This window comes from Dromaius novaehollandiae, chromosome 25, assembly GCF_036370855.1.
Source record: "Dromaius novaehollandiae isolate bDroNov1 chromosome 25, bDroNov1.hap1, whole genome shotgun sequence".
In the NCBI taxonomy this organism is placed as follows: Eukaryota; Metazoa; Chordata; class Aves; order Casuariiformes; family Dromaiidae; genus Dromaius; species Dromaius novaehollandiae.
This window is the reverse complement of record NC_088122.1, coordinates 973,765-999,403: the sequence shown is the minus strand read 5'-3', so window position 1 is coordinate 999,403 and position 25,639 is coordinate 973,765. Positions and strand designations below refer to the sequence as shown.

General features: G+C 71.7%; 3 protein-coding genes across 5 annotated transcripts in view; 1 reads left to right on the top strand and 2 right to left on the bottom strand.

Annotated features, from left to right (window-relative positions):
* Positions 1-8,023: 8,023 nt before the first annotated feature.
* ATP5F1D (ATP synthase F1 subunit delta) lies at positions 8,024-12,101 on the bottom strand. Of its 2 annotated transcripts, XR_010385092.1 has the most exons (6): positions 11,867-12,100; positions 10,498-10,651; positions 9,725-9,813; positions 9,062-9,189; positions 8,412-8,457; positions 8,024-8,154 (listed from the first exon to the last, which is right to left on the bottom strand). XR_010385092.1 is itself a non-coding variant. In XM_064497439.1 (5 exons), exons 1-4 carry the CDS (start codon positions 11,999-12,001, stop codon positions 9,067-9,069), a joined length of 501 nt encoding a protein of 166 aa, XP_064353509.1. In that variant the 5' UTR covers positions 12,002-12,101; the 3' UTR covers positions 8,024-8,154; positions 9,062-9,066. The 2 variants fall into 2 exon arrangements, 1 of the variants encoding a protein (XP_064353509.1); XM_064497439.1 differs by lacking the exon at positions 8,412-8,457 and having other exon boundaries at positions 11,867-12,101.
* A 1,450-nt stretch (positions 12,102-13,551) lies between these two features.
* Positions 13,552-22,770, top strand: CBARP (CACN subunit beta associated regulatory protein). 2 transcript variants are annotated; one of them, XM_064497403.1, is made up of 10 exons: positions 13,552-13,627; positions 16,526-16,681; positions 17,726-17,871; positions 17,948-18,009; positions 18,335-18,500; positions 18,569-18,743; positions 18,974-19,126; positions 19,439-19,637; positions 19,751-19,934; positions 20,159-22,770. In XM_064497403.1, exons 2-10 carry the CDS (start codon positions 16,634-16,636, stop codon positions 21,327-21,329), a joined length of 2,304 nt encoding a protein of 767 aa, XP_064353473.1. In that variant the 5' UTR covers positions 13,552-13,627; positions 16,526-16,633; the 3' UTR covers positions 21,330-22,770. The 2 variants fall into 2 exon arrangements, with proteins under 2 accessions (XP_064353473.1, XP_064353472.1); XM_064497402.1 differs by lacking the exon at positions 13,552-13,627 and having other exon boundaries at positions 16,397-16,681.
* A 314-nt stretch (positions 22,771-23,084) lies between these two features.
* Positions 23,085-25,639, bottom strand: part of STK11 (serine/threonine kinase 11) — a 49,687-nt gene continuing 47,132 nt past the window's right edge. The window contains exons 10-11 of the mRNA XM_064497424.1: positions 25,184-25,418; positions 23,085-23,766 (exon numbers count right to left, since the gene is read on the bottom strand). Of these exons, the coding sequence (XP_064353494.1) occupies positions 25,210-25,418 (209 nt within the window). The 3' untranslated portion in view covers positions 23,085-23,766; positions 25,184-25,209. The remainder of the gene's footprint in view (positions 23,767-25,183; positions 25,419-25,639) is intronic.

Genomic DNA, 25,639 nt, shown 5'->3' with positions numbered 1-25,639 from the left:
CTCTGATTAGATAATGGGCGGATGGATCACAGCGAGCCGAGCAAGCCCTCGCTAGACCTTCGTCTCACCGCAGCACCTACGGCCTCGCGTGGAGCCCTGGCCCATGTGGGGCCCGGCGTGACGGGAGCCCGGCCCCGAGCCCGCCAAGGCCCCGCGTGCCGGGCAGGCGGCGACGGTGGCTGACACTGTCCCAGCCCCGGAGCGGGGCAGCGGGGCCGGCAGCGCCCGTCGGGCCGGCAGGCGGGAGACGGAGCTCCCTGCTTTCGTTAGCAGCAATTACGGAGGAGACACGTGCGGGGCCGGGTCTCGAGCCGCCCGCCGCGGGCACCGGCACGGGGGCACCGCGCTGGGGCTGCCGCCACCGCGCTCGCTCCGTCTCGCCTTGCTTCACCTTCTCCCTAGTGCAGGGCGTAATTAACGCCCAGAACTCGGCCCCGGGGGGGGGGGTTGCTGCAGCGAGGCCCAAGCCCAGCTGGAGACGGGCTCCGGAGAAGGGCAGCGCCTCCGGGGAGGCCAGCCGGGAGGCCGAGCCCGCCGAGCGGCAGGTCACGAAGCCGCGGGGTCTCTGCGGGTGAGACCGGCTGCGCCGGCCCCGGGGCCGCCCGGGCTGAGCGAAGCCCCGCAGGGCAGGGGGGGCTCCCGGACGCCGGCCCCCGCTCCCCTCGGCAGCCCCGGGCCCGGGCGGCGGCAGCGGCGGGGCCCCAGCCGGCCTCGGGTGCGCTCGGTAGGATTAGGTTTTGAGGGGAAATGTGATATTGCAGCGATAGGTTACGCTGCTGGAGATTAGATCATCCGCGGTTTTGGGAGCATCAGCAGCGCGGGGCGCTCGGGTAACCTCCCAGCGCCTCCCCCCCGCCCGCCCCAGGCAGCCCCTGGCCTCCCGCGGGCCCGGCCCGGCCCCGGCCCCAGCCCCAGCCCCAGCCCGGCCCCCTCCTCACCGCTCAGCCGGAGCAGCGGGGAAACCGCGACCGCTCCGACTCAACCCCAGGGAGACTTCAGGGCCGGTTTGTGCTCGGCGCTCGGGGGATGTTTGGCGAAACAAGAGCCAAACAAAAGCAAAAGGGAAACTTGCTGCAAAACGGCCCCGGAGACCCAGCGTCGCCTTTTGTTTTCGATGATCCCGGCAGTCTTCAAAGCGAGGAGCTCAGCTCCCCTTTCACATGCGATGCCTTCCCCAAGGCAGGCGATTGAGCCCCCACCCCGGCTCCGCCGCCACAGCCCTTTGGTGAACCGGAGCTGCCTTTGCAAAGTTTCCACTTGCCACTTCCCCCCCTCGCAAACCCGCCCTGCAATTTCGGGTGAATTTCCCAATTTGCTGGCTGCAGCACGGGGGACAGGATTGCCCGGCGAGCAGAACCGCCCGAGCCGGGGCGGAAACGCCGAGCTCGGGACGGGGCGAGCGGTACCGACCCCACACCCCGTCCGGGAGCCCCGGGGCCGTGGCGGGTTTGCACGGCCGCGTCCCTGCAGCCCCCCGCCGAGGGTGGTCCCCCTCCGCCCAGCCTCCCCGGCGCAGTGCTCGTGCTCGTGCTCCCCACGCCGGAGGCACCCGGCACCGCTCCCGAACCAGGAGCCGGGGACAAGCAGCCCGGGCTCGCCGGCCCGGGGCGCAGCGGGGAAGGACGGGGGCACCGGGGCCGCCGGCGAGCGAGCAGCACGCGCCCACGTGCCTCCCTGTCGGGGCCCCACCGGCTCCGCTCGCTGCGGGACACGGCGGCTTTCTCACGCCCCGCCGGCGGCCCGCGTGCTGCGGCAGCGGGCTGTGCCCCGGGCTGGCTGGGGACACGCGGCCGGGGCCCCTCCGGCCAGGCAGCACGCGGGGCCGCGTGGGAGCAGCGGCGAGGGCCGAGCGGGGCCGGGAATGTCGCGCAGCGGCGCAAACACCCCGGTGCCGGCACAGCCGGAGGGCGGCAGCCCGGGGGCGTCAAGGGGGCTGCAGCGGCCACCGCCGCGGTGCCCCGGGGCCGAGGCGGTGGGCGCAGGACGCGGCTGGGACGGGGCCAGCCCCGCTCGGCCCTGCCAGGCCCCGGGGGGCCCTGCCTGCAGCGGCCTGCCCGCCGGGAGCGGGGACGCGAGGCAGCCGGCGGGGCTGGGAGCGGGAGGGGGGCCAGGTCCGCGCGGCCCACGCAGGTGCGGCCGCAGGCGGGGAAGCTCCGCGCCCGGCCGGCCCCGTCTTGCTGGGTGGCAGCAGCCGCCCTCGCGCCTGGCGCTCTCCGCCCCGGGGCAGGCGCGCCCCGTCATTACGCCCCGCAGCAGCTGCCGCGGCCCGACCAGGCAAGGGAGGGGGCGGCCGGCGGGACGGGGAGGGGGGGCACGCAGAGCCCTGCCTGCACCGGCCCCCGCGGCGGCACCCCCGGCCCCGCTCGCCGGGACCCCGCCGGGACCGGCCGAGGGGGAGCAGCCGGGTCGGGCTCGGCAGCCGCCGGGCCCCCGGGGCCGGGGCACAGTGTCCCCATTCGGGGCCGGCGGCGCCCAAGGTGGCGGTGGCAGAAGCGACTCCAGCGTCCCGCCGGGCCTCAATCCTGAGGGCCTCCTGCCCCGGCCCCCCCCCCCGGCCCCCCCGCCCGGGCCCCAGCGCGGCGCCGGCCCCGCCAGGAAAGGCCCCGCCGCCGGCAGCCAGCTGCGGCCGCTTCCTCCCGCCGCGGAAGGGGGAAGCGGGCTGGGGCGGGCGGGGGGCACGGGGAGCCCCCGGCCGCCGCGGGGCACCGAGGCCCGGGAGCACAGCGGAGGCAGCCGGAGGCCGGCGCGGGCGGGGGGGCTGAGCGCGAGGGGTCCCGGGTCCCCGCCGCCCCCAGCCAGCTCCGCGGGGCTGGATGCCGGGGCTCCGGCCGGGAGCTCCTCGGGAACCTCCCAGCTTTACCAAGGGCGAAGTCCCGGCACATCAAAGGCGGGCGGGGGCAGCAGGAACCGGAGCAGGAGCCTTTGGCGGCTGCCAGCGCGGCTCCCTGCCCCGTCCGCGCCCGGCTCCGCGGCGGCCGCGCGGGGTGCCCGGCCCACGGGGGGGGCACGGTGTGGGTCCGGGGGGGGGGTGCTCCTATGTGGGCCGGCACCGGAGCCGGTGCACCTGGGCCCGCCGGGCCCCCCCGCCGCGTGGCACCCGGCCCGTCGCTGTGGCAACCGCCGGCAGCTCCGGGTGTATTTTCTTAACCGGGGCCGCCGTGGGAACCTGGCCGGGCGCCACCTCATTCCGCTCGGGCTTTCTGGGCCGCCTTTGTAGCCGGCGTCGAGCCCAGCTGGCAACCGTTTCCTCCCGGGCCTCCCCCTGCCCTGCCGCGGGTCACGGCCCCGGGCGGGGGGCCCCGGCTCGGCCCCCCCGGCGAGCAGCCCCCCAGGCGCCCCACGGCGTCGGGCCCAGCTCCAGGGACGGGAGCGCGAGCCCGCAGCGAGGGCTGCTCCCGCGGCCCCCGGGACCCCCGGGCAACGCGCTGCCCCTGCTGCGGCCGCGGCAGGGCCTGGGCCGCCCGCGTTGCCGTCCCCGCTGTCCCCCAGCCGGCAAGCCTGCAAGTGCCTCGCCCGCTCCGTGCCTCAGTTTCCCCAGCAGAGAACCGCCCCGGGCCGAGGGCTCGCAGCGCTCGCCAGCACGGCGTGCCGAGGCTGTTGGCCCGCGCGCTGCGGGACGAGCACCGTCGTGCCGGCACGACAGCCGCCCTCTGCGACGCCCGGCGGCCCTCGCTCCCGCGCCCAGGTCCGGGGGGGCCGCGGAGGTGGCTGGGGAGACTCGGGGGGAGACGGGCGACGGGTGCCAGGAGCCAGCGGGGATTTTCCCCGAGCCTTGCCATGCTCCCGCCACGGGGACGGGGCAGCGTGCGTGGGAGGTCGGCGGAAAAGGAGCATTTTCCAGTACTGGAAACCGGGAGGAAAAAGGCTGCCGGACGGAACGATTAACGCAGAGCGGGTTAATCATTACAGCCGCGCTCCCCCCGCAGAAGGAAGTTGCGCGGATGCAGCCTTCGAGCCACCCAAGGGCAACGTGGCCCAAGGACGCGGCCGGGCGAGCGCCGGCAGCACCTCCGCGACCTTCCCGGGTGCACCGTGGGGCGGGGGCCGCCGCTCGGCCCCCCGGGAGCCCGGGGAGGGTCCTGGCCTGCGGCTAGCGCGGGAGCGGCACCTCGCCCCGGGGAGGCTCCCCGAGCGCCGGCTCCCGGCGTCGCACCGCGGGCACCGGGGACGCGGGGCAGCGCCGGGGCGGCCGCGAGAGGCCGGGCGGGATGCGGAGCACCGCGGGCCGGGGCAGGGAAGCGGCGGCCCTGCCGGATGAGTCAGTCCAGCCGGGGAACCTCGGGGCTGCGGTGGGGCTTGGGGTTATTTTTCCTGCATGGAGTCGAGAGCACAAACCTTTCCCCTGCATCTGGGATTTGGGTGGGACTGTGGAAACACCATGTGGCCAAGCACGGGGAGGGGACGCCAGCGCTCGGAGACTCGGCCCAGCCCCTTCGGAAATCACCTCCCGGCAGCAGAGACGCGGCCGAGGCCGGCAGCGACGGCGATGCCTCCCTTTCCGAGCGCTCCCGGCCCGGCTCCCCACCCTCCATCTGGCAGCAGAAGATGCAAGTCATGAGCGAGAGCCCTTCGCGGAAAGGAAGGACGAAGGCCACGCGCTGCGCCCCGGCCCCCCCGCCCCGCTCACGCCATTTTCCAGGCAGCCCTTCCCTGCGCGCGTTAGCGTTTCCCTCGCACGCCCACCCCGCCCCGGGGCGGCTGGAAGCCGGAGACAAACAGATCCCGGCACCCTGCAATGACACCGCCGCGCTCTGCTCCGATGCTTTCCCAGCCGCGCGCTGCCCCGGCAACCGGCACGGCCCCCCGCGCGCGGAGAGGGGGATGCCGCGGCGGAGAGCGGGGATGCCGCGGCGGAGAGCGGCCACGGCAGGACCCCGCCGTGGGGCCGCCTCGGCTCTGCCACCCGGGAAGCGGCAGGGAAAGGCCTCCCCCCGCTGCCTCCCAGGGCCTCGAGCCCGAGGCCCCTCGGGGGGGCTGCGGCCCCCCAGGCTAAGCACCGGCACTGGGTCAAGGACCCCGGAGCACCGCGCCGGTGGCAGCCAGGACAGCCCGGCGGCTTCCCCATTTCCAGAGCAGGGAACGCTGCCCGGAGCCGTGCCCGGCCGCGCACAAAGGAGCGGGGAGGATTCACCTGCCGCATCCGCACGCGCAGCCCGCGTCAGACCTGCGACCCTCGCCCCCCCCTCTGCCCCCCCCACAGCAGCAAGGCCCCGGCTGCCCAGGCCCCCGCGCGGTCCGGTCTCCACGGCCCCCAGCCCCATCGCAGCACCCCGCGGGAGCCGCCGGCGGGAAGGGATTCGCCGCCCATTTAGATGCAGCCGCACGTCTCCTGCGCCAAGCGGGGAGTCGGAGACCATTTTCACGGCATCCAGCGGGACGTGACTGATGGTGGCTCCCAGCGTGGGCAGAGGGAGCCGAGAGCTCGGCTCAGCGAGCCGGGGGAGGAGGATAACGCCGCTCTGTACGCAACCATCCCGATAATTAGCGGTGATGGGAAAGGACAGGGGCAGGTTGGAGAGGCTGAGCCCAGGCCATGGAAAAGAAACCCTGCTCCGGAGGGCAGCGAGCACGCCCGGCGGCAGGAGGAAGCAGGAAGAGCAGCGGGAACGTCCCTGCGCGCCGCCCCGTGTCCCCGTGTCCCCCCGCCGTGGGGCCGGGCGAGCGGGGCTGCAGCTCGAGGCGGTGGCGCAGGGGGTCCCCGCCGAGCGCGGCTCCGTTCTGCACCTCGGGCCCGACGGCTGCCCGCTCCCGGGGGCGGCTGCTCACCTCCCCGCAGCAGGGAGGGGGGGCAGCCCCCAGGGCAGGCCAAGGAGGCTTTGGGTACAAGCCCTCGCCCCGCGGCCCGAGGGCCCCTGCCCGGGCAGAAAGAGATGCCTCACGGGGCACAGCTGGAGCCCAGATGTCCCCACGGTGTCTGGGCCATCTCCCAGGCAGCAGCACCCACCCCGCAGACGCGGAGGTGCCCTCGGCGCTTCCCCCCAACGCAGCCCTCGGAGACGACACGGCCTCGCAGGGGCCCAGCCAGGGGCACGCCGTGGGGGGAGCTGGGCCAGGGCAGGGACCCCCGCCGCCCCCTCCCTCCCCGCATCCCCCCCCTTCGCCCTTCCTCGCCGGAGCTGGCGGGAGGCAGCGGGAAGAGCTGGTGAGAGGACGCTGACGGAGACACTTTTTTCCCATCCTAAAAATAGCAGCTGGCCGTTTCCCCAGCTTCCCGGCCTCGCCAACGCTCTTCCATTAGATGAAAAAAATAAGCCACCTTCCGTCGGAAAGAGAGAGGCTGCATGTGTCGAGAGGCACACGCAAGCCACAAATAGAAACTGGGGACGGAGAGCAGAGAGAGAGAGAGAACGGAAGAGGGAGCGAAGCCGTTCCGTCCCCAGTTATTCCCGAGACGTTTTAATTAGCACTCACTCTGACTTTGAGGCTTTGCTTATGCACAGCGTAACGTATGACCTTTAAGAAAAAAAAAGAAAAGGAGAAAAAAGAGAGAGAGGGGAAGGGAAGAAAAATGCACTGGAGCAGCTCAGAAACTGGGAAGTCGGCTGAGCTTCAAATAGGCTCAGCGTCAGGCATTTAGAGTCTTTTAATAAGCTACAGAGTGAGAAATTTAACACCACAGGCACTATTTTTGATCATTTGTGGAAAGGGGGGGAGAGAAAGACAGAGAGAGAGAGAGAGGAGGGGGAGGAGGTGGCGGTGAGAAGAAGAGGAGGCAGCCAAGATTACATCCTGGGTGGCAGCGCTGAAAATAACCCTGCCCCGCTCCGACTGCGGCGCCGCGCGAGCCCCGCTCGCAGCTGCCGGGGGGGCAAACCCGCTGCCGCTGACCTTTGCTGCCGCAGCTGCCCACGCGGGCCGCAAGCAAAACCGGCTCGTGCTCCCAGGCAAGCGCTGGAGGCTGCGGGGAAAAGGGGATTAGAGCAAAGGAAGAGGGACGCCAGCCCCGTGCACCCGGAGGCCAGCGGCCGCCGCGCTGTGCCCCAGCCTCCCCCAGCTGCCAAGTACGCGCTGGGCGAGTTTGCGCAGCTAGAGGGAACCTGAAATCCCTCCCCGGGAGGCGTAAGGAGGGCAGCGCTGAGCTAAGAGCCTAGCGACAGATGGTGCCGCTGGCAAGACACATCCTCAGGCGTCTGGCACAGACGGGATCAGGTTCGGCCCCTCGCTCGAACCCACTCCTTCCCAGCGGTGCTGCCATTTCACGAGGCACGTGGGGACCAGCAGGTTTGCCGCAGAGACGCGCGGAGCGACTCCCACTTCCTCCTGGCTGGAGGGCTGAGGATGACCCCGGGCCAGCCTCGTCGGAGGGGGCTGCTCGCAAGCAAAACCCCTGCTAGCGCTGGGGGCAAGGAACCAACAGCTTTAACGGAGCAAAAGCACCAGCCGTCCCCGAAACACACCAGTTCAGGAAAGAGACCCCCCAAGGAAGGAGTCTCCTTCCCTTGCTACACCAAGATATCGCCAAGGAGCAGGGGGAGGTTTCTCCCTGCTCTGCATGCCACGCGTGGCGGCGAAAATACAGCAACAGCTCACAGCAGCAGGGAAGTGGGTCAAAGCCTGGGCAGCGGGTGTCCAGCTTCAGGAAGTGCCACAAAGAAAGAGCAGAGCTAATGTGAATTCCTGCAGCAAAGGAGCCACAAGGCTAAGCAAAAGCTCGTGATAAGTGGGGTTGGGGAGGCTCTCCACAAGAGTCACAACAGGAAGCCTTTGCCACGGACCTGCGCTGCCCCGTCAGCACCTCCCCCTGTGCTGCAGTAATCCTGCTGTCCAGGTGGATTATTTGAGGTGGAGGTGGCTGATAGCAGCGGGAGGGGGTTATCAAATCTGTTTGATAAGCCTTGGTCCCACGTCCCTTGGGCACTCCCAGCAGAACCACAGACCAGTGACGGAGTTACACCCCCCCCGCAGAGCAACTGCGCCCTGCCAGACCCCGACGCGGGGGCAGGAACCTGCCCCCGGGCAGCTAACCACCAGCACAGCACAAGCTGCAATTTGCTGCCTCAGAAGAAGGTCACATGCTACAAGACAGGACTGCATTTCCTTTTAATTGATCAGAGCATTTTCTCCACCTCCATTTGTCCCGCACCATCTGTACAAACGGGGGAAGCCAGGACAAGTAGGACAGTCTGGGGTTTCTTTACATCGACAGCGGGATTCCTGCAACACACAGAAGCGGAGTCGGTTTTAATGCAAGGTGGGCTAGGAAGAACAGCGGATACCGATCTGAGGGCTTGGCCCTCACTAAGGTCGTTAAACTGCCGCTTAGCGAGTAAACAAGAGCCACTGGCTCTCTCAGAGCTGACCCACACAGGCCAAAGGGCAAAGGGACCAGAGATCAGGGAGATAATGGGGAGCCGCTGCCCTGCTGTACCTGCTCCAGGGAGAGGCCATCCGCGAGGCTTCCAGTGACTCACCTGCCAGGCACAGCACACGCTGACGGCCGCTGAGCGAGTCTCCCAACTGCCAGCACGTGGGAAAAAAGGAGGGATGAGGCACAGTCTTAGCAGGGTAGAGGGAAAATGGGCCATGAGGTAACCAGCCTTGCCTTGCCTTGCCTTGCCCTCCCGCCCCGGAGACAGAAGCTGTTTGTTTCTAACAGAAGGGAGCATACACGGAACAGAGGCCACACATCGCTCCCTCAGGGGCCCCAGGCATCCAGGCTCCTCCCGGCGCGGCCAGTCCCAGACTGCATGTCCCAACGGGGACCGGGATGCAGCAACGAGGCTGGCGAGCCTCTTGCCCCACTGCTGACTGCGTTCCCAGCGCGTCCCGGCGTCAGGCTGCTCACCCAGAGGCCCCCGGGGCGGCGGGGCGCGGCGCCGGTCCCTGCTGCCATCTAGCGGCTCCGGGCAGGGTCCCCCACCGCCCCCCCGGAGCTGACAGCTCAACACGGGGGGGGGGGACGGACAGACCTACCACCCCCCTTCCCTAAAACCCCGGCACAGACCGTTAGCCCAGCCCTGGGGCAGCCCAGAGGAAGCTCCCTGCGGGCAGCACAGTGCAGGGACTCAGCTCCAGAGCAGATCTGGAAATCTCGGCCAAGATACATACGGGAGACACGTACCCTAATTACTCCAGGGCTTTTACGAGAGCTTCATTGGCTTCTACTTTAATCTGGGCTTCTGCTTTAGCTGCTTCATCAGATGCTGCAGCCATCTCCGAAACAGCCTTCTCCAGATTTGATTTTGCAGTCTGAACACGAGAGCACAAGGAATGCGTCACCGAGAGACCACCACAGGGTGACTTGTCCTGCAGCCCTTGAGTCACTGCCCTCCCGTCACTGCCGCAGTCAGCTCCGCGCGCAGGGCCCCACGCAGGGCTGCAGAGGCCTGTTTACAAGCCAGTGCTGACAACGGCCTCCTTATCGACAGGCCCCGCTGTGGAAAAGCTGGTCCCGAGACTAAGGGGGTGGGGAGGGGCAAGCTCAGCATCTGTTCGAGAGCTGAGACGTGGCCTGGAGAAGGGTTAACGACTCCACCGTTTCCTTTCCCCACAGCCTGAAGAGGAGCTCCGAGCCTTTGATCCCGACCAGTGGGCGACGGGAAGCTCAGGATGAAGACGCAGCCCTTGGTCGTGGCGTGCTTTCCACAGCCACGGGAAGCTCCTGAGACAACCGCCCCACGAAAGAGAAGCGGGGAGCAAACTCCCCTCCGCGAGGGAGCCTGGCTGCCAGCGCTTGCCCAAGAAAGGCCGGGCGCCGCCCAGCCCACGGGGACGGGGTACTCACAGCCAGATCCAGCATGTCCATCGTCACCGCCTCCTCTGCCAGCACCTGCACGGTGGAGTCCGCGTGGACCGTGACAGAGCCACTGCTCACTGCAAAGGCACAACAGCGGGACTGAGTCAGAGGGCGCAGGCAGGGCTGCCGGAGACCCCTCGTTTGGGGGCCAGCACGCAGGATGGCTCTGCCACGGCGGCCACAGCCGCCCTCCTGTCTCCGGTACCCGTGGGACTGACCCACTTTCCTGCTTCCCTGCGGGAACGAGGGCAGAGGACGGACGGCAGTCAGCTCCCACGGCCACGGGCGCCTCCACCAAGAGGCTGCTCTGCGCGTTTCAGGCCGACCATCGCTAACCGGATCCCAGAAAGCTCCGAGATCCCTTGGCCAGAGCAAATCCTCAAAGTCCTTCCATGACATGTACCAAGCCCCACAGATCCCTCACGAGCGCCGTGACAGCGTTAGCCTCGCTTTACCAAAAGGAAAACTAAAGCAGAGGAAATTCAGACACTCAGCAGCAGCCTCTAAGCAGGATCGAGGAAACCTGCTCCCCAGACTGCTGCCTCATCTGCTGAGCCACCACCTTCCAGAGCAACTCCCCTGCACCTGGCCTCCGGGCCAGCCGCGGCGGCCGCCGGCAGCCACTAGAAGGCTGGGAAAGCAGAAATTCCTGGAACTCCACCAGGGCACACCTTGATCGGCAGAGTCTCCCTCATGACAGCCCTGAGAACGATCCCCCTACGCACACTTTCCTCCCTCCAGGCTCCGCCTGCTTTACTTACCAAAGTATTTGGTGGCCGTGCCATCCTCAGCATAGACCGTCACGACTCCAGGCTTGAGGACCTGCAGGGTGGGGACGTGAGAGGCCAGGATACCGAAGGAGCCGGTGAGCGTGGGCACGTCTACCTGCTTCACGTTGGCTCCGTTGTAAAACACCTGGTCGGGGAGGGCAGAGCAGATGGAAACAAGCTGTTACCATGAACAGAGGGGCGGCAGCAAGGGGAAGGATGAAGGTCGCTCCCGTGACTCCCGGGAGCTGAGCAACGCGGGGCGCAGCCTGCTCCCACCCCAGAGGGCGTGCGGGGCTGAGGCAAGAGCCCTGCTCCGAGCAGCTGGCAGGCCACAGGGCGACGGTTTAACGCAGGGCAAGGTGTGACCAGTACAGCCTGAACCTTCCGCAGGGCGGGACCCGGGCTCTGGAGGAGGGGGCCTGGCAAGCGGACTGGAAAAGCGCTCCAAGCCTTCGGAGAGGTGTGGTGGCGGCGGCAGGGAGGCAGCAGGCGGAGACGCAAAGTCAGGAGTGGGCGAGAGGCAAAGGGCGCAGCTAAGAGAAGCCTGAGAAGAGCGTAGGGAGACCTTGACGCGAACCGTCACCGCTCTGACAGAAGCTGGCGACGCAGCCTCCGTGCGGGCATCCCACACAGCTCTGCCGGTGCCGTGCAAGTCCTGCCTTGCGACACCGCGGCTCCGTGGCATCACGCCCCGCACGCACCGAGCGCTCTGCCAGCGCAACCGTGCCCCGAAGAGCAGCAAGTGCAGCTCCTCCAGCCTCTTCCCCCAGCAGCCCGGGGCATTTCAGGAGCTGTGTGGGCCACTGCTGCGAGCAGCGCCCGGGTCACCACCCCAACAGCTGCAGCGGCTCCAGGAAAAGGGCCGGGGCTGGAAGAGCAGGAACGGCACCCCGCGGGCCGTGGCAGAGCTGCAAGGGGAGGCAGCGGCAGGGCCCGGCCCCGGCTGCCCGCCTGCACCGCGAAGGGGAGGCAGGCGCGGCGCCACGGGCACCCGAGGGTCCCTCCCGTCGCTGCGGCACGGCCTCGGGCACGGGCGGCAGCAGGGCGGGCCCGGGGCGGCAGCAGCAGCCGGGCGGGAGCAGACGAGACCATAATCCCGCAACCCGCGGTGCTGCTCCCGACCGGCCTCGTCCGCCGGTTCCAGGCCCGCGGAGCCATCACCCCCCCAGGCCCCGTCCCGCCGCCCCCTCCGCTGCCCGAGGGCCCCCGCGGGCCCCAGGCACAGGGACAGGGACGCCCCGCCGGCCGCCACCGGGCGGGCGGCGCCCCCAGCACCCCCGGGCCGTGCTGCCCGCAGCAGCCCGCAAACCGCGCGGGGCCCCGGTGAGGCCTCCGCCCGCCCCCGGCGGCGCGGCGCTACCTGCGTGGGCGAGGCGAAGGTGAAGGCCATCTGCGCGGGGCCGGCGGCGGCGGGCTCGGCGTAGGCGCGGGCGCGGGGCCGCAGCAGGGGCAGGCCGCGGGGCCCGAGGCCCAGGAGGCGGCGGGCGGAGAACATGGCGGCGCGGGGAGCGGGGCCGGGGCGACGCCAAGGGCGAGCGGGGCCGGGCGCGGGGCACGCCGGGAAGCCGCCGGGACTACAACTCCCAGCGTGCGCCGCGGCGCCGCCCACGCATCGCCCCGGGGAGCGGCGCCCGCCGGACTACAAACCCCAGGGTGCGCCGGGGCGGGAGCGGAAGTGACGCAACCGCCGGAGGGCGGGCACGCAACGCCGCGCGCGGGGGCAGCTGGGAGCTGTAGTCCTCCCCCTCCTGTTTATTGTAGGGTCGCCTCGTCCCCCCAGGGCCGGGCCTGTAGAAACAGGGAGGCGTCGAGCCTGCGCCCTGCGCCCGGCAGCGGCTGTGCCCGCACGTGCCCATCACCGGGGCGTCTGGTCTGGGGCTGCCCAGCGCCACCGGCCCCTGCTGCCCCGCTCTGCCAACCCCCTGCAGCCCCACACTGTCCCCCTCCCCGGCCCCCTCCTCCCGCAGGATGCCACTGCTCGGCCCCACGGGACACTCGCGCCGCATGGGACGGTGTCCCTGTCCTGGCGCCCGCAGCGCGACTGGAGACAGAGCTGCCAGGCCTTGCCCCACGGCCCTGCCCCACAGCCCTGTGCCGTGGGGCGCGTGGCCCCAGGGGTGTGTGTCCAGACGGCAGGGCCCCAGGGGGGATCTGCCCTGTTCCCTCGCGGTGGCGGTGCCCGGCCCTCCCGGACACGTGGCGTCCCACCGGCGCTGGCCCTCCCGGGGCAGGAGGGGCTGGGGGGCAGGAGGAGGCCTTGGGGGAGCAGGAGGGTGTGGGCCAGGGCTGCAGGCGCAATGGGGAGCAGGGCTGTGGGGTGCTGTGTGGTTGGGGGCTGTGGGGCTGGGGATGTGGGGCAGGGTTGCAGGGGACCGTTCCCAGGGTGTGGGGCAGGGGTGCAGAGGCTGTGTCCAGACTGTGGGGCAGGCACGTGGGGGCCATGCCTGGGATATGGGGCACAGACATGGGATGGTGCTGTGCCATGGGGCAGGCAGGCAGCGCTGTGGGGCAGGGATGGGGCAGTGCCATGCTGTGGGGCAGGATCGCGGGGGTGGTGGGCAGTGCCATGCTGTGGGGCAGGGTTGCGGGGGTGATGGGCAGTGCTGTGATGTGGGGCAGGAACACAGGGGTGGTGGACAGTGACATGCTGTGCGGCAGGGATGGGACAGTGCTGCGCTGTGGGGCAGGGACGGGGCAGTGCCGTGCTGTGGGGCAGGGATGGGGCCACACCGCACTGTGGGGCAGGATCGCGGGGGTGGCAGACAGTGCCATGGCGTGGGGCTGGGATGGGGCAGTGCCGTGCTGTGGGGCAGGGACGGGGCAGTGCCGTGCTGTGGGGCAGGGATGGGGCCGGGCTGCGCTGTGGGGCAGGATGGTGAGGGTGGCAGGCAGTGCCGCGCTGTGGGGCAGGGACGGGGGGAGGGTGGGTCGTGCCGCGCCGTGGGGCAGACGGGGGCCGGGCCGGGCCGGGGGGCGCGCGGCGCCGTGGGGCAGCGCCGGCCCCACGTCACGTCACGCCGCGCCGCGCGGGGGCGGCTCCGGTTCATTCATAAATCGCGGGGCCGCCGGGCGCAGCGAGCGCAGCGGCGCGATGGAGCCCCGGCGCCGGCAGCGGCTCTAGGTGAGTGTCCGGCCCCCGCCCCGCGACAGCGCCTATCGCGACAGCGCCTATCGCGACAGCCCGGGGGGCGGGGCCGCCGCCGGCACCTGCCGCGCTCCCAGCCCGGCCCTGCCCCACGGCCTCCCGTGGCTGCCCCACGCGTCCCCCCTGCTCTGCATCCCTGCCTGCAGCCCTGCCCCACATCCCCCTGCAGCCCTGCCCCACATCCCTGCTCTGCATCCCTGCCCCACATATCCCCCTTGCTCTGCATCCCTGCCCCACATCCCCCTGCTCTGCCTTCTCCCCTGCATCCCTGCCCCACATCCGCCTGTCTGTGCCCCCGGCTGCATCTCTGCCCCACATCGCCTCTGCTCTGCATCCTCCCCTCCATCCCCGCCCCACAGGTTCTCCTGGTCTGCCTCCGCCCTGCATCCCTGCCCCACAGCATCCCCGCTCTGCCCCCTCCCCGCAGCCCTGCCTCATCCCTCCCTGCCCGCATCCTCCCCTGCATCCCTGCCCCGGTCCCTGCCCCACCTCCCGCTCCCTCCCCAAGCCCCCCCGCCCCACGTCCCTGCCCTGCACCCCCCCCCCCCCGCCCCACGTCCCTGCCCTGCACCCCCCCCCCGCCCCCGCCCCACGTCCCCGGCTCCGGCCCGGCCCCGCGTCGCCCCTCGCACGGGCCGGGCAGGGGCCGGGGCAGGGGCCGGGGCCGAGCGGACCCCCGGCGCCCGCGCACAGGCGGCCGCGCTCGCGTCTGGGGCGCAAACCCGCCCCGGGACCCCGCGCGGTGCCGGGACCCCGCGGTGCCCCCCTGCGCCTCCGCCGCCCGGGGCAGCGCCCGGTGCCGCGGCCGAGCCCCGAGCCCCGACCCACGACCCACGACCCACGGCGGGCACCGGGCACCAGCGCGGGAGCGCGGCCTGGCCCCGGCTGCCCAGCGGCCCCGTCCCCGCCGCCCCGCGCCGCAGCCCCCCGCGAGGCCGGTCCCGTCCCCGTCCCCGTCCCCGTCCCCGTCCCCGAGGCGCCGGCGCGGGACCGGCTCCCCCGAGCGGTGCCCGCACAATGGCCGGCCTGTTCCCGCCGGGTCGCCATGGAGACTGAATTCCTCCATGATGGGGAAACAGGCCCGACATTCTTCCCCACGCCCCCGTCTCCCCGTCCTCGCCCTCCCCGGGCGCCGGGGGCACCGGGGGCCCTGCCGGGTCCCACCCCGGCGCTGCGGCCCCCGACCCCGGAGCCCCCGGCGCCCCCGCGGCCGGGCAGGGCCGGCGCAGGAGGGGTCCCCGCTCCCTCCCCGCGTGCGGGGGGCCGTGGTGGGGCCGGGGCCGCGCTCGGCTCCCCGCGTGGCTCCGGGACGCCCCAGGGCCCGTGCAGGGTCGGGGGTCCCTGCGCGGCCGGTCCCCGGTCCCCAGAGCATCGCCCGGGGCTGCCCCCCCCCAACACACACACCGCGGGGCCTGCTGTCCCCGGCACGGGTAAACCCCCCCTCGCCGTCCCCACAAGCTGCCGCTTTCCCGACCTGCCACGGGCTCCATTCATGTTTTTCCCTGACCTGATTCTGAGCGGTTTTCGGAGCGGCCCGGCCGGCGCGGTGCAACGTGCTGCCCCCCCCCCCCACCCGGGGCGAGCCCCGACGGCTGCTCCTGGGCCCCAGCGTCGCCCACCCCAGCCCTGCTGCAGGGCGGCTTCGCGCCTCCCGTGGTGCCCGGCCCCTCCGGCAGCCCGGGGACACACGGACAGGACACACGGACAGGACACACGGACAGGGAGGCATGGATGGGGACGCACGGACCCACAGGGCTTGGGTCCATGGGGAGACCCCCCCCCCCCGGGGCTCTGCTGTGCAGGGCGGGAGGAAGAGGAGGCTTCCGCCGGGTTTCCCGTGCCGGCGGGGTTTGTGCCAGGGCAGCGGGTGCGGCGGTGCCCGTCCGTCTGTCCCTCTGTCCCCGGCCCCGCCGGCCCCTCGCAGCCCCTTCCCCTCCCGGGGGCCGGGGCACCTGGCGCCGGTCTGGGTCTGGTGACAGTCCGGTGACGGAGCCGCGGCCGGGCTGACTCAGACGCCGTCACCCAGCGCGCAGCGGTGCCCACGCCAGCGCCTCCGCGCTGCGTGCGGGGAGGCCGGCTGCCCGCTGCGCTGCCGCCGGGGAGGCCCCCCCGGAGCATGGCTCCCCCCCGGAGCGTGGCCCCCCCCGGAGCATGGCCCCCCCCAGGAATGCAGCCCCCCCCCCCCCCGGAGCGTGGCCCCCCCCGGAGCGTGGACCCCCCCGGAGCATGGCTCCCCCCAGAGCACGATGCCCCCAGAGCACGGCCCCCCCTGGAACGCGGCCCCCCCCAGGAATGCAGCCCCCCCCCCGGAGCACGGCCCCCCCGGAGCATGGTACCCCGGCCCCGGGCACCCGAGCGCGGGGGCTGCCTCGGGGGGGGGGCCTCCACGAGACCCCCGGCCTGCGGCCTCGGAGCGCGTCCTCGCCGGGGCGCGGGGTCTGCTGCGGGGGGGCCGGGCCGGTGCCCCCGGCGCCGTGTGGGGCTGGGCCGCCCCGTGCACAGCCCGTGGGTGCGGGCCCGCAGCGGGGCCGGGGTCAGGGGGCCGGGGGCCGTGCCTGGCGCGGGGCAAGGGGGCTGCCGGGCGCCCGGGGCCCCTGGGGAGGGGCGGGGGGGCTGCGGGGGGAACGGCCCTGCGCCCCCCGCCCCTCCTGCCGCCCCCCCGGGCCCCAGCTCCCCTCCGTGCCCACCTTCCCTCCGCCCCCCGCCTCACCTACCCTCCCTCCCTCCTGACCACACCCTCCGCCCCTCCCTCCATCCCACCATGCCTCCATCCTCCCCTGCCTCCCTCCCTCCATCCCTCCTGACCACACCCTCCCTCCCTCCATCCCTCCCGCCCTCCCTCCCTCCATCCCTCATCCCGGTCCCTCCCGGCAGCTCCGCACCGCGGTGCCGGCAGGGCCCGGGGCCCCCAGACCGCCGCCGCCCCGGCCCGGCCCCGCCGCCCTTTGTCTGCCGCCGCCGCGGGCCGCGCCCGGCCGGACCATGAGCGATGACCCGACGCCCTGGGACAACGCGACCGAGAGCAGCACGGTGAGGGGCGCCGCGGGTCCCGGGGCCGGCCGGGGCGGCGCCGGGGGCGGGGACGGGGACGGGGACGGGGACCCTGCTCGGGCCGGGGGGCTGGGGCTGGGGTCCGTCCTGGGATGCGGCGGTGGGGCTGGGCATGGGGCTGGGGTCTGAGCCCGGGATGCGGCCGTGGGGCTGGGCATGGGGCTGGGGTCCGTGCCCGGGATGCGGCCGTGGTGACAGGGCTGGGGCTGGGGCTGGGAACGATGTCCCTGCCCGGGACGTGGCTGCGGGGACGGGGCCGTGCCGGGGCCGTGCCCGTGGGGAGGGGACGGGGTCCGTGCCGGGGCCGCGGCCGCGGGGATGGCAAGGGGGACCCTGCCCAGGCGGAGGGGGTCCGTGCCGGGACGGGGGGTGGGGACGCACCGGCCTCCCAGCGCCGCGGCATCCGGCCCCGCTCGGCAGCCCCGGGGCAGGTGGCACCTTCCGCGCCCCGCTCGTCCCCCGCGGAGGCGCCGGGGCTGGGGCGCGGGGCGGGGGCCGCAGCGCCCTGGGGCTGCCCCCGATGGCACCGTCCCCTGCCCCGAGGCCGCGGTGAGGGCCGGGGTCCCGCTGCCGCCGCGGCGGGGGCTGCCGGGGGCTCTGCCCCCCCCCGGCTGCGGTTGCCGTGGTGAAGGCGAGTCCGCGGGGAGCCGGCAGCAGGCCCGGGGGCGGCGGGGGAGAGCGCCCGCGCCGCGGCGGCTGCCTCGGGGGAGCGGCGCACGCAGCGGCGGCCGGGGCGCGGGAGGAGGCTCTGCCCCGACGGCCCCGGCGAGGGGGGGCGCGGGCGGGGGGGCCGGGGCGCCGGGGACGTCGCCCCCCCGCAGCCGCCCTCCTGCTGCCCCCGGCTGCTGCAGCGTGTCCGGCCCCGGCGGCAAACCGGGGAAACTGAGGCACGGCGCGGCGGGCGCCAGCGAGGGCCTGGGCGGAGGGGCGGGACGGTGCCCCGGTTCTCCGGGAGGGTCCGGCGGGGGGGAGGGGGGGGGTATGGCGGGGCGCGGGGGCTCAGCCGCGGTGTCGCCGGCGCAGGCGGTGCCCGGCGAGGTGTCCCCCCAGGATGGCTACGTGCTGCTCCTCGCCCTGCTCTCCATCTTCATCGGGGGCACCCTGGTCCTGCTCTCCGGCGTCCTGATCATCTGCCGCCGCTGCTGCGAGGCCGATCGCCGGCACTCCAGGTTGGGGGGGGGTCGCCGGGCCCCGGGGCGCGGGCGCCGCGCAGGGGGGCTGCTAACGCTCCCGCCCGCTCCGCAGGGCCAGCGATGACCCCGAGAAAACCACCACCACCTACCTGGACGACTCGCAGCCGGCCCAGGGTGAGCGCCGCGGCCGGGGCTGCCGGGATGCTGCCGGGGTGCCGTGGCCCCCCCTTCCCTGCCGCCTCCTGGGCCGGGGGGGGGCAGGTCCCGGCCCCTCCGCCAGTGCAGCCCCTCCAGGGACGGGGTAGCGGTGATGGCGCGGGGGGGGGTAGCTGGAGACCCCCTGTCTCCTCTGTCGTTGGCCCTGGTTGCGGGACCGCAGGCCTGGAGCAGGGCCACCCGGGCTGGCAGCGGCGAGTTCACCCGGCCTCAGCTCGGGGACGCAGCAGGCACCTCGCGCGGGGGGGGCCGCCCTGCCGCTGACCCCCCCCGCTGCCCGCAGACATCACCATCAAGATGGAAGACCCCGACTGCCTGTCGTCCTCCAGCTACCGGGACGCGGAGGGCGAGCGGTTCCTGTCCTCCAGCTCCTCCGCCGCCCGGCGCGTCTCCTTCAACGAGGCGGCACTCTTCGACCAGGGCAGGAGGACCCAGGAGAAGGGCAGGAGGTGAGGGCGCCGCGGGGCGGGCGGGAGCCGGGGGGGCCGGGGCGCCCCTAACCCCCCGCGCCCGGCAGGTACACGCTGACCGAGGGCGACTTCCACCACCTGAAGAACGCCCGCCTGACCCACCTGCACCTCCCGCCACCCGCCCTCAAGATCGTCACCATCCACGAGTGCGAGTCCAGCGAGAACAGCCTGGCCATGACCCCCCGCCTGCCCCCCGCCAAGCCCGGCCTCGCCATCTTCCAGGTGAGCGACGGACACCCCCCCCCCCCCCCCCCCGGGCCGGGTCCCCGCGGTGCTGCCGGGACGGGGTCCCGTGGCGCAGCGAGGGACGGGGACGCGGGGTGCAATGGGACGTGGGGACGGAGGTCTCGGGGCCCAGCAGCAGCTATGGGTGGGGGCGCCGGGTGCAGGCGGCCCCCCCGGGACCCGGCCCTCGTGCACGGCCCCCCCAGCGCGCCGCGCCTGCCTTGCAGCCCCCCGCGGGAGCCCTGCCGCAGCCGGCGCTGCCCAGCCACGCCGTGTGCCCCAGCTCGGCCCTGCCCGGGGACACCTACAACTCCACCGTGGACGCCAGCTTCGCCGAGGCCAGCCCGGCCGCCTCCTCCGACTCCGGGGAGGGCCCCGCGGTGAGTGCCGGCCGGGGGGGCCGCGGGGCGGGGGCTGCCGGCGCCCGCGGCAGCGCAGGGACGGCCCCGGGCGCCCGGGGGGCTGCTGGGCCCCTGCTCCATGCTGGGCGCTCGGGAGGGCGGGGGGCACCTGGCTGGAAACGGGCTCTGCCACCCCCACCCCCCCCAGTCCTCTGCCCCCGGGGACATTTGTGCATCCGCTGCAGCAGGACACAGGAGCCAAGCGGGGGCCGGGGGGGGGGGGGGAGGGACGCGCGGCCTCGCTGCACCCCTGCGCCGCGCCGGCTCTCACGGCCCCCTCGGCCCCCCCAGTTCACAGCAGCCTCCAGGAGCGGGAAGGCGGCCGGCGCGGGCAGCGGCGATGCCCCCCCGGCCCCGGCGCCCGGCACCGTGCTGCAGTTCTTCACGCGCCTGCGCCGCCACGCCAGCCTCGACGGGGCCAGCCCCTACTTCAGGATCAAGAAGTGGAAGCTGGAGAGCACCCAGCGGGCCTCGAGCCTGGACACCAGAGGTGGGTGCTGCCGCGGGGGGGGGGGCCGGGCGCGGCGGGGGGGGCGCGTACCCCGGGCCGTGGCCGCCCGCCGGGGCTCCGCCGGCCCCTGACCTGCCCCCCGCCCGCCCCAGGCTCCCCGAAGCGGCGCCAGTTCCAGCGGCAGCGGGCGGCCAGCGAGAGCATGGACCAGGAGGACCGGGACCCCCACCAGACCGACATCATCCAGTACATCGCCCGCACCGACGACGTGGCCTTCCACCCCGCGGCCGGCCCCTTCCTGCCCTCCCCGGCCAGCCCCCCACCCTCTCTCGGCAGGTATTTTTCAGTAGATAGAGGGGATGGGGAGGGCGCTGGGGGACCCCGCGCGGGGGCTGCTGCCCCTTCGGGGGGGCCAGGGCCGGGGGCTTGGGCAGGGTGGCGGGGGCACGAGGGCGGCGCCGCGCAGCCCGGGGGGGCCGGGCGGGTGCCGGCGCTGCCGCGAGCTCCGCGGTGCCGGGAGCGGTCTCGGCCCGGCCGTGACGCCGGGGTGCTGCCCGCAGGCTAGAGCCGGGCGAGGGGGGCGCGGGCGGCCCCGGGGAGGCCGGCGGCCCCGAGCAGCCCAGCGCCTACCACGACATCTGGAGCCTGCGGGCCTCGCTGGAGCTCTACGCCTCCTCCGAGCGCAGCAACGACCAGGACTCGGTGCGCAGCGACGGCGGGGACAGCGTCTCCTCCGCCGGCGGCCTGCCCCCCTGCCCCTCCTCCTCCCTGGATGAGGCCGAAGGCCCGGAGGAAAAGCCCTGGGGCCGGCCCAAGCCCGAGGGCCCCGACTCGGAGCCGGGCACGCGCAAGCTGCTGCAGATGGACAGCGGCTACGCCTCCATCGAGGCGCCCAGCCGGGCGGGCGACGAGGGGCACCCCAAGGACCAGACGGCCTCGGAGAAGCGCATCTGCTTCACCAGCGCGGGGCGGAAAGGCACCATCTTCGAGAGCTTCGAGGGCCGGGAGCCGGAGGAGGAGGAGGAAGAGGAGGAGGAGGAGGAGGAGGGCGGCGAGCCCCGGGGCGCGGCGGGCGGGGGGCCCCCGCCGCCCCCCAGCCCCCTGGCCTGGCCCCCCTACGGGCAGATGTTCCCCGGGCGGGAGGCGCCGCCGCGGCGGGACTACAGCATCGACGAGAAGACGGACGCGCTGTTCAACGCCTTCGTGCGCCACGACCCCCAGTTCGACGAGTCGCCGCCGCGGGGCAAGCACCGCTCCCGCACGCACCTGCGCAAGCAGTGGCAGCACGCCAAGCAGTACAGCGACCCCGGCGTGCGGTACCCGGCGCTGGAGCGGCACCGCACGCCGCTGCGCCGCGGGGACAGCGCCAACTCCCCGCTGGACGCCCGCCTGCACGGCCCGCTGCCCCGCGTCGTCAGCGCCGGCGACGGGGAGGCCGGGGAGGCCGGGGCCGCCGGCGCCCCGGCCCTGCCCGACCCCGAGATCCAGGTGATCGTGGAGGAGCCCGGCGAGGCGGCGCCCGAGCCCAGGGCCGGCCCCGAGAGCCCCGGCGGCGACTGCCCCGGCCCCGGCCGGTGCCTGCGGCTGGGCTCCGGCACCGAGCTCATGGACAAGATCGCCGGCGGCCTGGAGGAGCGGCTCTACGGGCACCTGCGGCAACCGGGAGAGCGCGCGGAGCGCGTGGTGGCCGTGGCGGCCAGCGACGCCCCCCCCGACCACAGCCCCGTCTAGGCCCCGCGCCAGGGGGGCAGAGACCCCGGCACGGCGGGGCTCGGCCCCACCAGGGTTCAGGGCTCCGACCCCTCCCGCCGCCGGCGCTGGGACCAGCCCGGTGCCCGGCCCGGGCCGCCGGGAGCGCGGGTGCCACGGGAAGGGCGGCCCCCCGGCACGGAGGGCGCGCGGGGCAGGGGCGGGGGCCCCGGCCGAAGCCAGCCCCATGGAAGGGGTCCGGCAGCGTGGGGTGGCCGAGCCCCCTCGCTCCCGGGAGCGAGGGACAGAGAGGTGCCAAAGGGCCCCCGGGCTCGCCCGGCCCCGGAGGGGGCGCAGGGCTGCCGGGACCCCCCCGGGGACCCCCCCGGGGCCGGCGGGGCCGGGCCGAGAGCCAGAGCAGAGCGTTTGCCAAAGCCAGTCGCGACGACGGCCAGGAGGTCGGTTACGAGGGACCCTGTTAATAAACCCCCAACTCCAGCTGAGGCCTGACCCTAACTAACCTCACGGCAGAGCTGTGTAGCAGATACGCTCTCCCCTCTCTCCCCGGTTTTTTACAAGCAATAACGCCTCGCTCCCCGTCTGCCTGGGGACGCCGCAGGGAGGGGGCCGGGGCTGGGCATCCCGCCGCTGGCTGGGGCGGCCGCGGTGCTGTCCCCGCGGGGCGCAGGACGCGGCAGTAATTTGGGGAGGGGGTAATCGCCTCGCCGCCCCTGCCTGGCGCTCACCCAGCCCCGCGGGGAGCCGCACGGAAGCGGGGGGCCGGCGGCCGCGGTGCCCGGGCAGGGAGGATGCTCGAGGGCCCCGCGGGTCCCTCCCGGGGCACGGGCGCACCGCGGGCTGCGCCAGGCTCTGCAGCCCACTGCCCTCAGGGCTCGGGGAGCAGGACCAGCCCTGGGGCCCCCTGTAATTCCGAGGGGAGGGAGGCGGCTCTTCGCCAGCCCCCGGCACGCAGGGACGAGGGAGGAGAGGCGAGCGCGGGTCGGGCAGGCGCTTGCATGCGACTCGCCAGCCCCGAGGTGCTCCTCGCCTCGCCCCTGCCCGTCCCGAAAGCTCGGCGCTGGGTTGATGCATTCAGTGGATATTTATTGATTTTTACAGAGGTGGATGCTGCTGCTCCGGGGGAAGGGGTTAGCTTTTTGTTGGGTTTTTATTCGTGTTCCAAAGGACGGGTGAAAAAAAGAAAAAAGCCCAAGATTTATTTCCTGGGAGACCTGGCAGCGGGAACGGGCAGGAGGGGCAGGCAGGGCTCGGCCGAGGGCCCCCCTCCACACCGCAGACCTGCCCCGCGCCCCCTCCCTGGTGACCCTATTGCATGTGAGCAAAGAGGCCAGGTCGCTCCTTCCCCTCTGCAAAGTCTCTGGCCAAAGCACTAACTCCAACTCCAACTCAGCCTTTTTATGTCTATAAACAAAGGAGATAAAAACAAACAAAAAAAAAGAAAACAAAACAAAACCTGTGACTTCGTCGAGTTTGGTTCTTGTCTTCCCACCCCGATTCCCCTGCCTGGGCACCCGGGGGCTTGGGGGGACCATCTTTTCCTCCCTCCCCGAGAGATGCGAGGTCGTGGCGTGCAGGGAAGGAGAGGGCAGGGAGCCTGGTGCTGCCCCCCGCGCATTGCCCCCGCGGCCCACGGCTGCTCGAAAAAGAGCAAGTTTTGGCTGGCCGTGGCCCACATCCGCTCCCGGGGAGCGCAGCCCTGGTCAGACAGGCTGGCCCCAGACCCACGTTGCTCCCCTGACCCTCTTCTTGCAGGAGGAAGGACATGAAACCCACCTCTCCATTTTCACTTTATTTTTTTTCTTTAAAAAAAAAAGAAAAAAGAAAAAGAAAAAAAAAAGACTATGAACGCACCCATTCCCTTTTCTGAGCCCTTTTACAGCATGCAGGTTTAATAGAGTTTTGCTTTGTCTTAATACCTGTTTTTTTTTCCTCATCGGGTTTATTTTAAACACATCACGATGTGTAGGAATCTCTAAATATACCGCAAATATAAACAAAAAAAGAGGAAAATATATAATATATAACAGTAGTCTAAAACATAAAGTGCACGGCAATGGCTTTGCACGACTTCTACACAGCCAGGGTGGGCACGGCAGGACCTCCGGCGGGGAGAGGGGCGCTGATCCCACTGCACCCCGACCCTGCTCATCCCACCCTTCCGATCGCAAAATTAAAAACAGAATCAGTGTCTTGATTGGCAAAGAGTGATTAGGGGGAGGAGGGGCAGCATCTTCGCAGCTGGAGATGTCTTCTTCCAAGGTGGTAAGTAGGCTCTCGCCACCATCAGCTTCCGATTCCTGGTGCTGTCCGTAGCGAAGGGGCAGCAGGGGAGGGGGGGCATCTCCTTGGTTGGTTTCCTTTGTTTTCTTTTTGGATTGCAAGCGTAGTCCACTCCCAGGAGAGACACGGAGATGGGGCAAGGAAGTGGGATGCAGGCTGGCCCGGGCCCTGGGGCACGCTGTTTGGGGGGAGAACACAGGAGGAGGACGTTAGGCAGGGCTGGGCTGGTGCTGAAACTGGGGCCCGAGCCCCAGCTCTGCCCCGGCCACGCAAGTGACCACGGGCAAATCACACCCCTGCCCCACGGCTCAGACTCCCACCCGTGCCTTGCAAATAGAAAGTGGGGGGGCCCCCAGGAGGCTGGTCTGGCCAGAGGAGGGGGTGCTTGCAAAGCACCCAGCCCACCCGTTTGGGCAGGCGCTCCAGACCCCTCTTCAAGCCGGGAAACAAAAATCTAAGGAGAAGAGGCAGCTGAGGAGCTTCATTGATGACGAGGAGGAGTTAGGACTGCTTTTTTGTTTCCAAATGCTTTAAAGCACCAACCAAAGGGAAGGGCGCTGCTAGAAGCAGGCAATTTCTATCCTGGCAGCCCCTGTAATTCATGCTGGAGCGCTGGGAGATGGAAGGCAATGACCTAACCAGGCTCTGGCAGCCTGCACAGACCTTCTCCTTCCCAGAGACTGCTGGCTGGCGGCAGGCAGGGCAGGGGGGACGAGCCCCCGCGCAGGGGTAACCGAGCAGGAAGGAAGGGGCGAGAGGAACAGCAAGCAGCTCCCGGGGAGACCTGCAGCCGAGGCATTTGCTTGCCGATACAGTAACTCCCCGTGCAGGTGACTCATTCCCAGCCATGAATTAAAGATTAAAGCTGCCACTCCGGCCGAGCGCGGGCCTGACAGCTGCAGGGGGAGGAACAGGCTTTTATTCCTGGCTTTTTTCACACCACAAAGCTGGTCGTGATCCAAACAGATAACAGAGCCTCAGCCCCACAGAGCGCCTGTGACGAGCGCAAGAGTGAGGACGGGGGTGGATGAGTGCTGAACATGAGTCATTGCTGGCTCACTTATGAATGAGGGGTGGGAAGAAGGGGACAGGGCTGCAGAGCTGAGGAAAGAGCCGGAAAAGCGGGGGGGGGGGGGGGGGGAAGCAGGGAGGGCTTGCAGCTTCCCCAAATGCCCAAGACAGGGACGGGAAGGGGTTTGTGCAGGTCGCTGGCTGGCCCAGTCCCGCAGCCACCACCACCCCCTCCCGGCTCGTAGGGGAGGTCCCACTGAGGCCCTGCTCAGGGACCCCCCCCCCCCGAAAGCCTCCCCCACGCTCAGCATCCTGCTGCAGCCCAGCTCCTCGGCACGCTGGAGGCTTTGCGCTCTGCGAAAAGCCAGGAGGGCCGTGGTGAGGCTGGCAGCAGCAGGCTGCAGAGCATGGGGGGAGCGGGAGGACTCTCTCCCCTCTCCTCAACTGGGTCGCGCAGACCTACAAACACCTCTTCTCCCAGCCCCTCTCTGCTGCCCATGGCTGGGATCAAAAGCCCTCCCCCCTTTTCCCGAGCAAGGCACCAAGGATGCCCCCCCCACCAGCAGGCACTCGCTCCCCCCTACCTGCAACGAGCACGAGCACGGCCGCCTCACTGCTGCTTGCAGGTGGAGAGCTTGCGGATCTTGCTGCTGGCAGAGCAGGCCTTGCGGGAGGGGTTGGAAGAGGCGCTCGCCCGCCGCTCGGCCTTCGATTTGGTGCTCAGCTGTCCCGTCTCCGTCCCGTTCATGCACACGGCCTTGGGCAGCCCTTTGCTGCGGCTCTGCCCGTTCTGCCCTGCCTCCTCCTCAGGCACCTGTCCTGCAAGGGAAGCGAGATGGTGAGGCCGGGGGCATCACTTCAACTAAAGATCAGCTCTTTCAATCACTCAAAACGCACGTGGCTTCGGAGGAAGACTACGGCAAGTTTCCGTGCCTTCTGGGGCCACAGTGCAAACGGCAGCTCCACGAAGCAGGGACTTGGAGACCGTATCTCCCTCCCTCCTGGCTCCCACAGGCGAGAACAAGGGCTGACCTTCCCCA

What these genes read in the sequence shown, in the direction of transcription:
- ATP5F1D (XM_064497439.1), bottom strand. Translation starts at nt 12,001, where the DNA reads ATGTTCTCCGCCCGCCGCCTCCTGGGCCTCGGGCCCCGCGGCCTGCCC. An exon ending in CACGGCCACCAAATACTTTG is followed by an intron (nt 9,814 to 10,497) that starts GTAAGTAAAGCA and finishes GTGCCTTTGCAG; the next exon opens with TGAGCAGTGGCTCTGTCACG. An exon ending in TGGACATGCTGGATCTGGCT is followed by an intron (nt 9,190 to 9,724) that starts GTGAGTACCCCG and finishes TCTCGTGTTCAG; the next exon opens with ACTGCAAAATCAAATCTGGA.
- CBARP (XM_064497403.1), top strand. Translation starts at nt 16,634, where the DNA reads ATGAGCGATGACCCGACGCCCTGGGACAACGCGACCGAGAGCAGCACG. An exon ending in ACGCGACCGAGAGCAGCACG is followed by an intron (nt 16,682 to 17,725) that starts GTGAGGGGCGCC and finishes TCGCCGGCGCAG; the next exon opens with GCGGTGCCCGGCGAGGTGTC. An exon ending in ACTCCGGGGAGGGCCCCGCG is followed by an intron (nt 19,127 to 19,438) that starts GTGAGTGCCGGC and finishes CGGCCCCCCCAG; the next exon opens with TTCACAGCAGCCTCCAGGAG.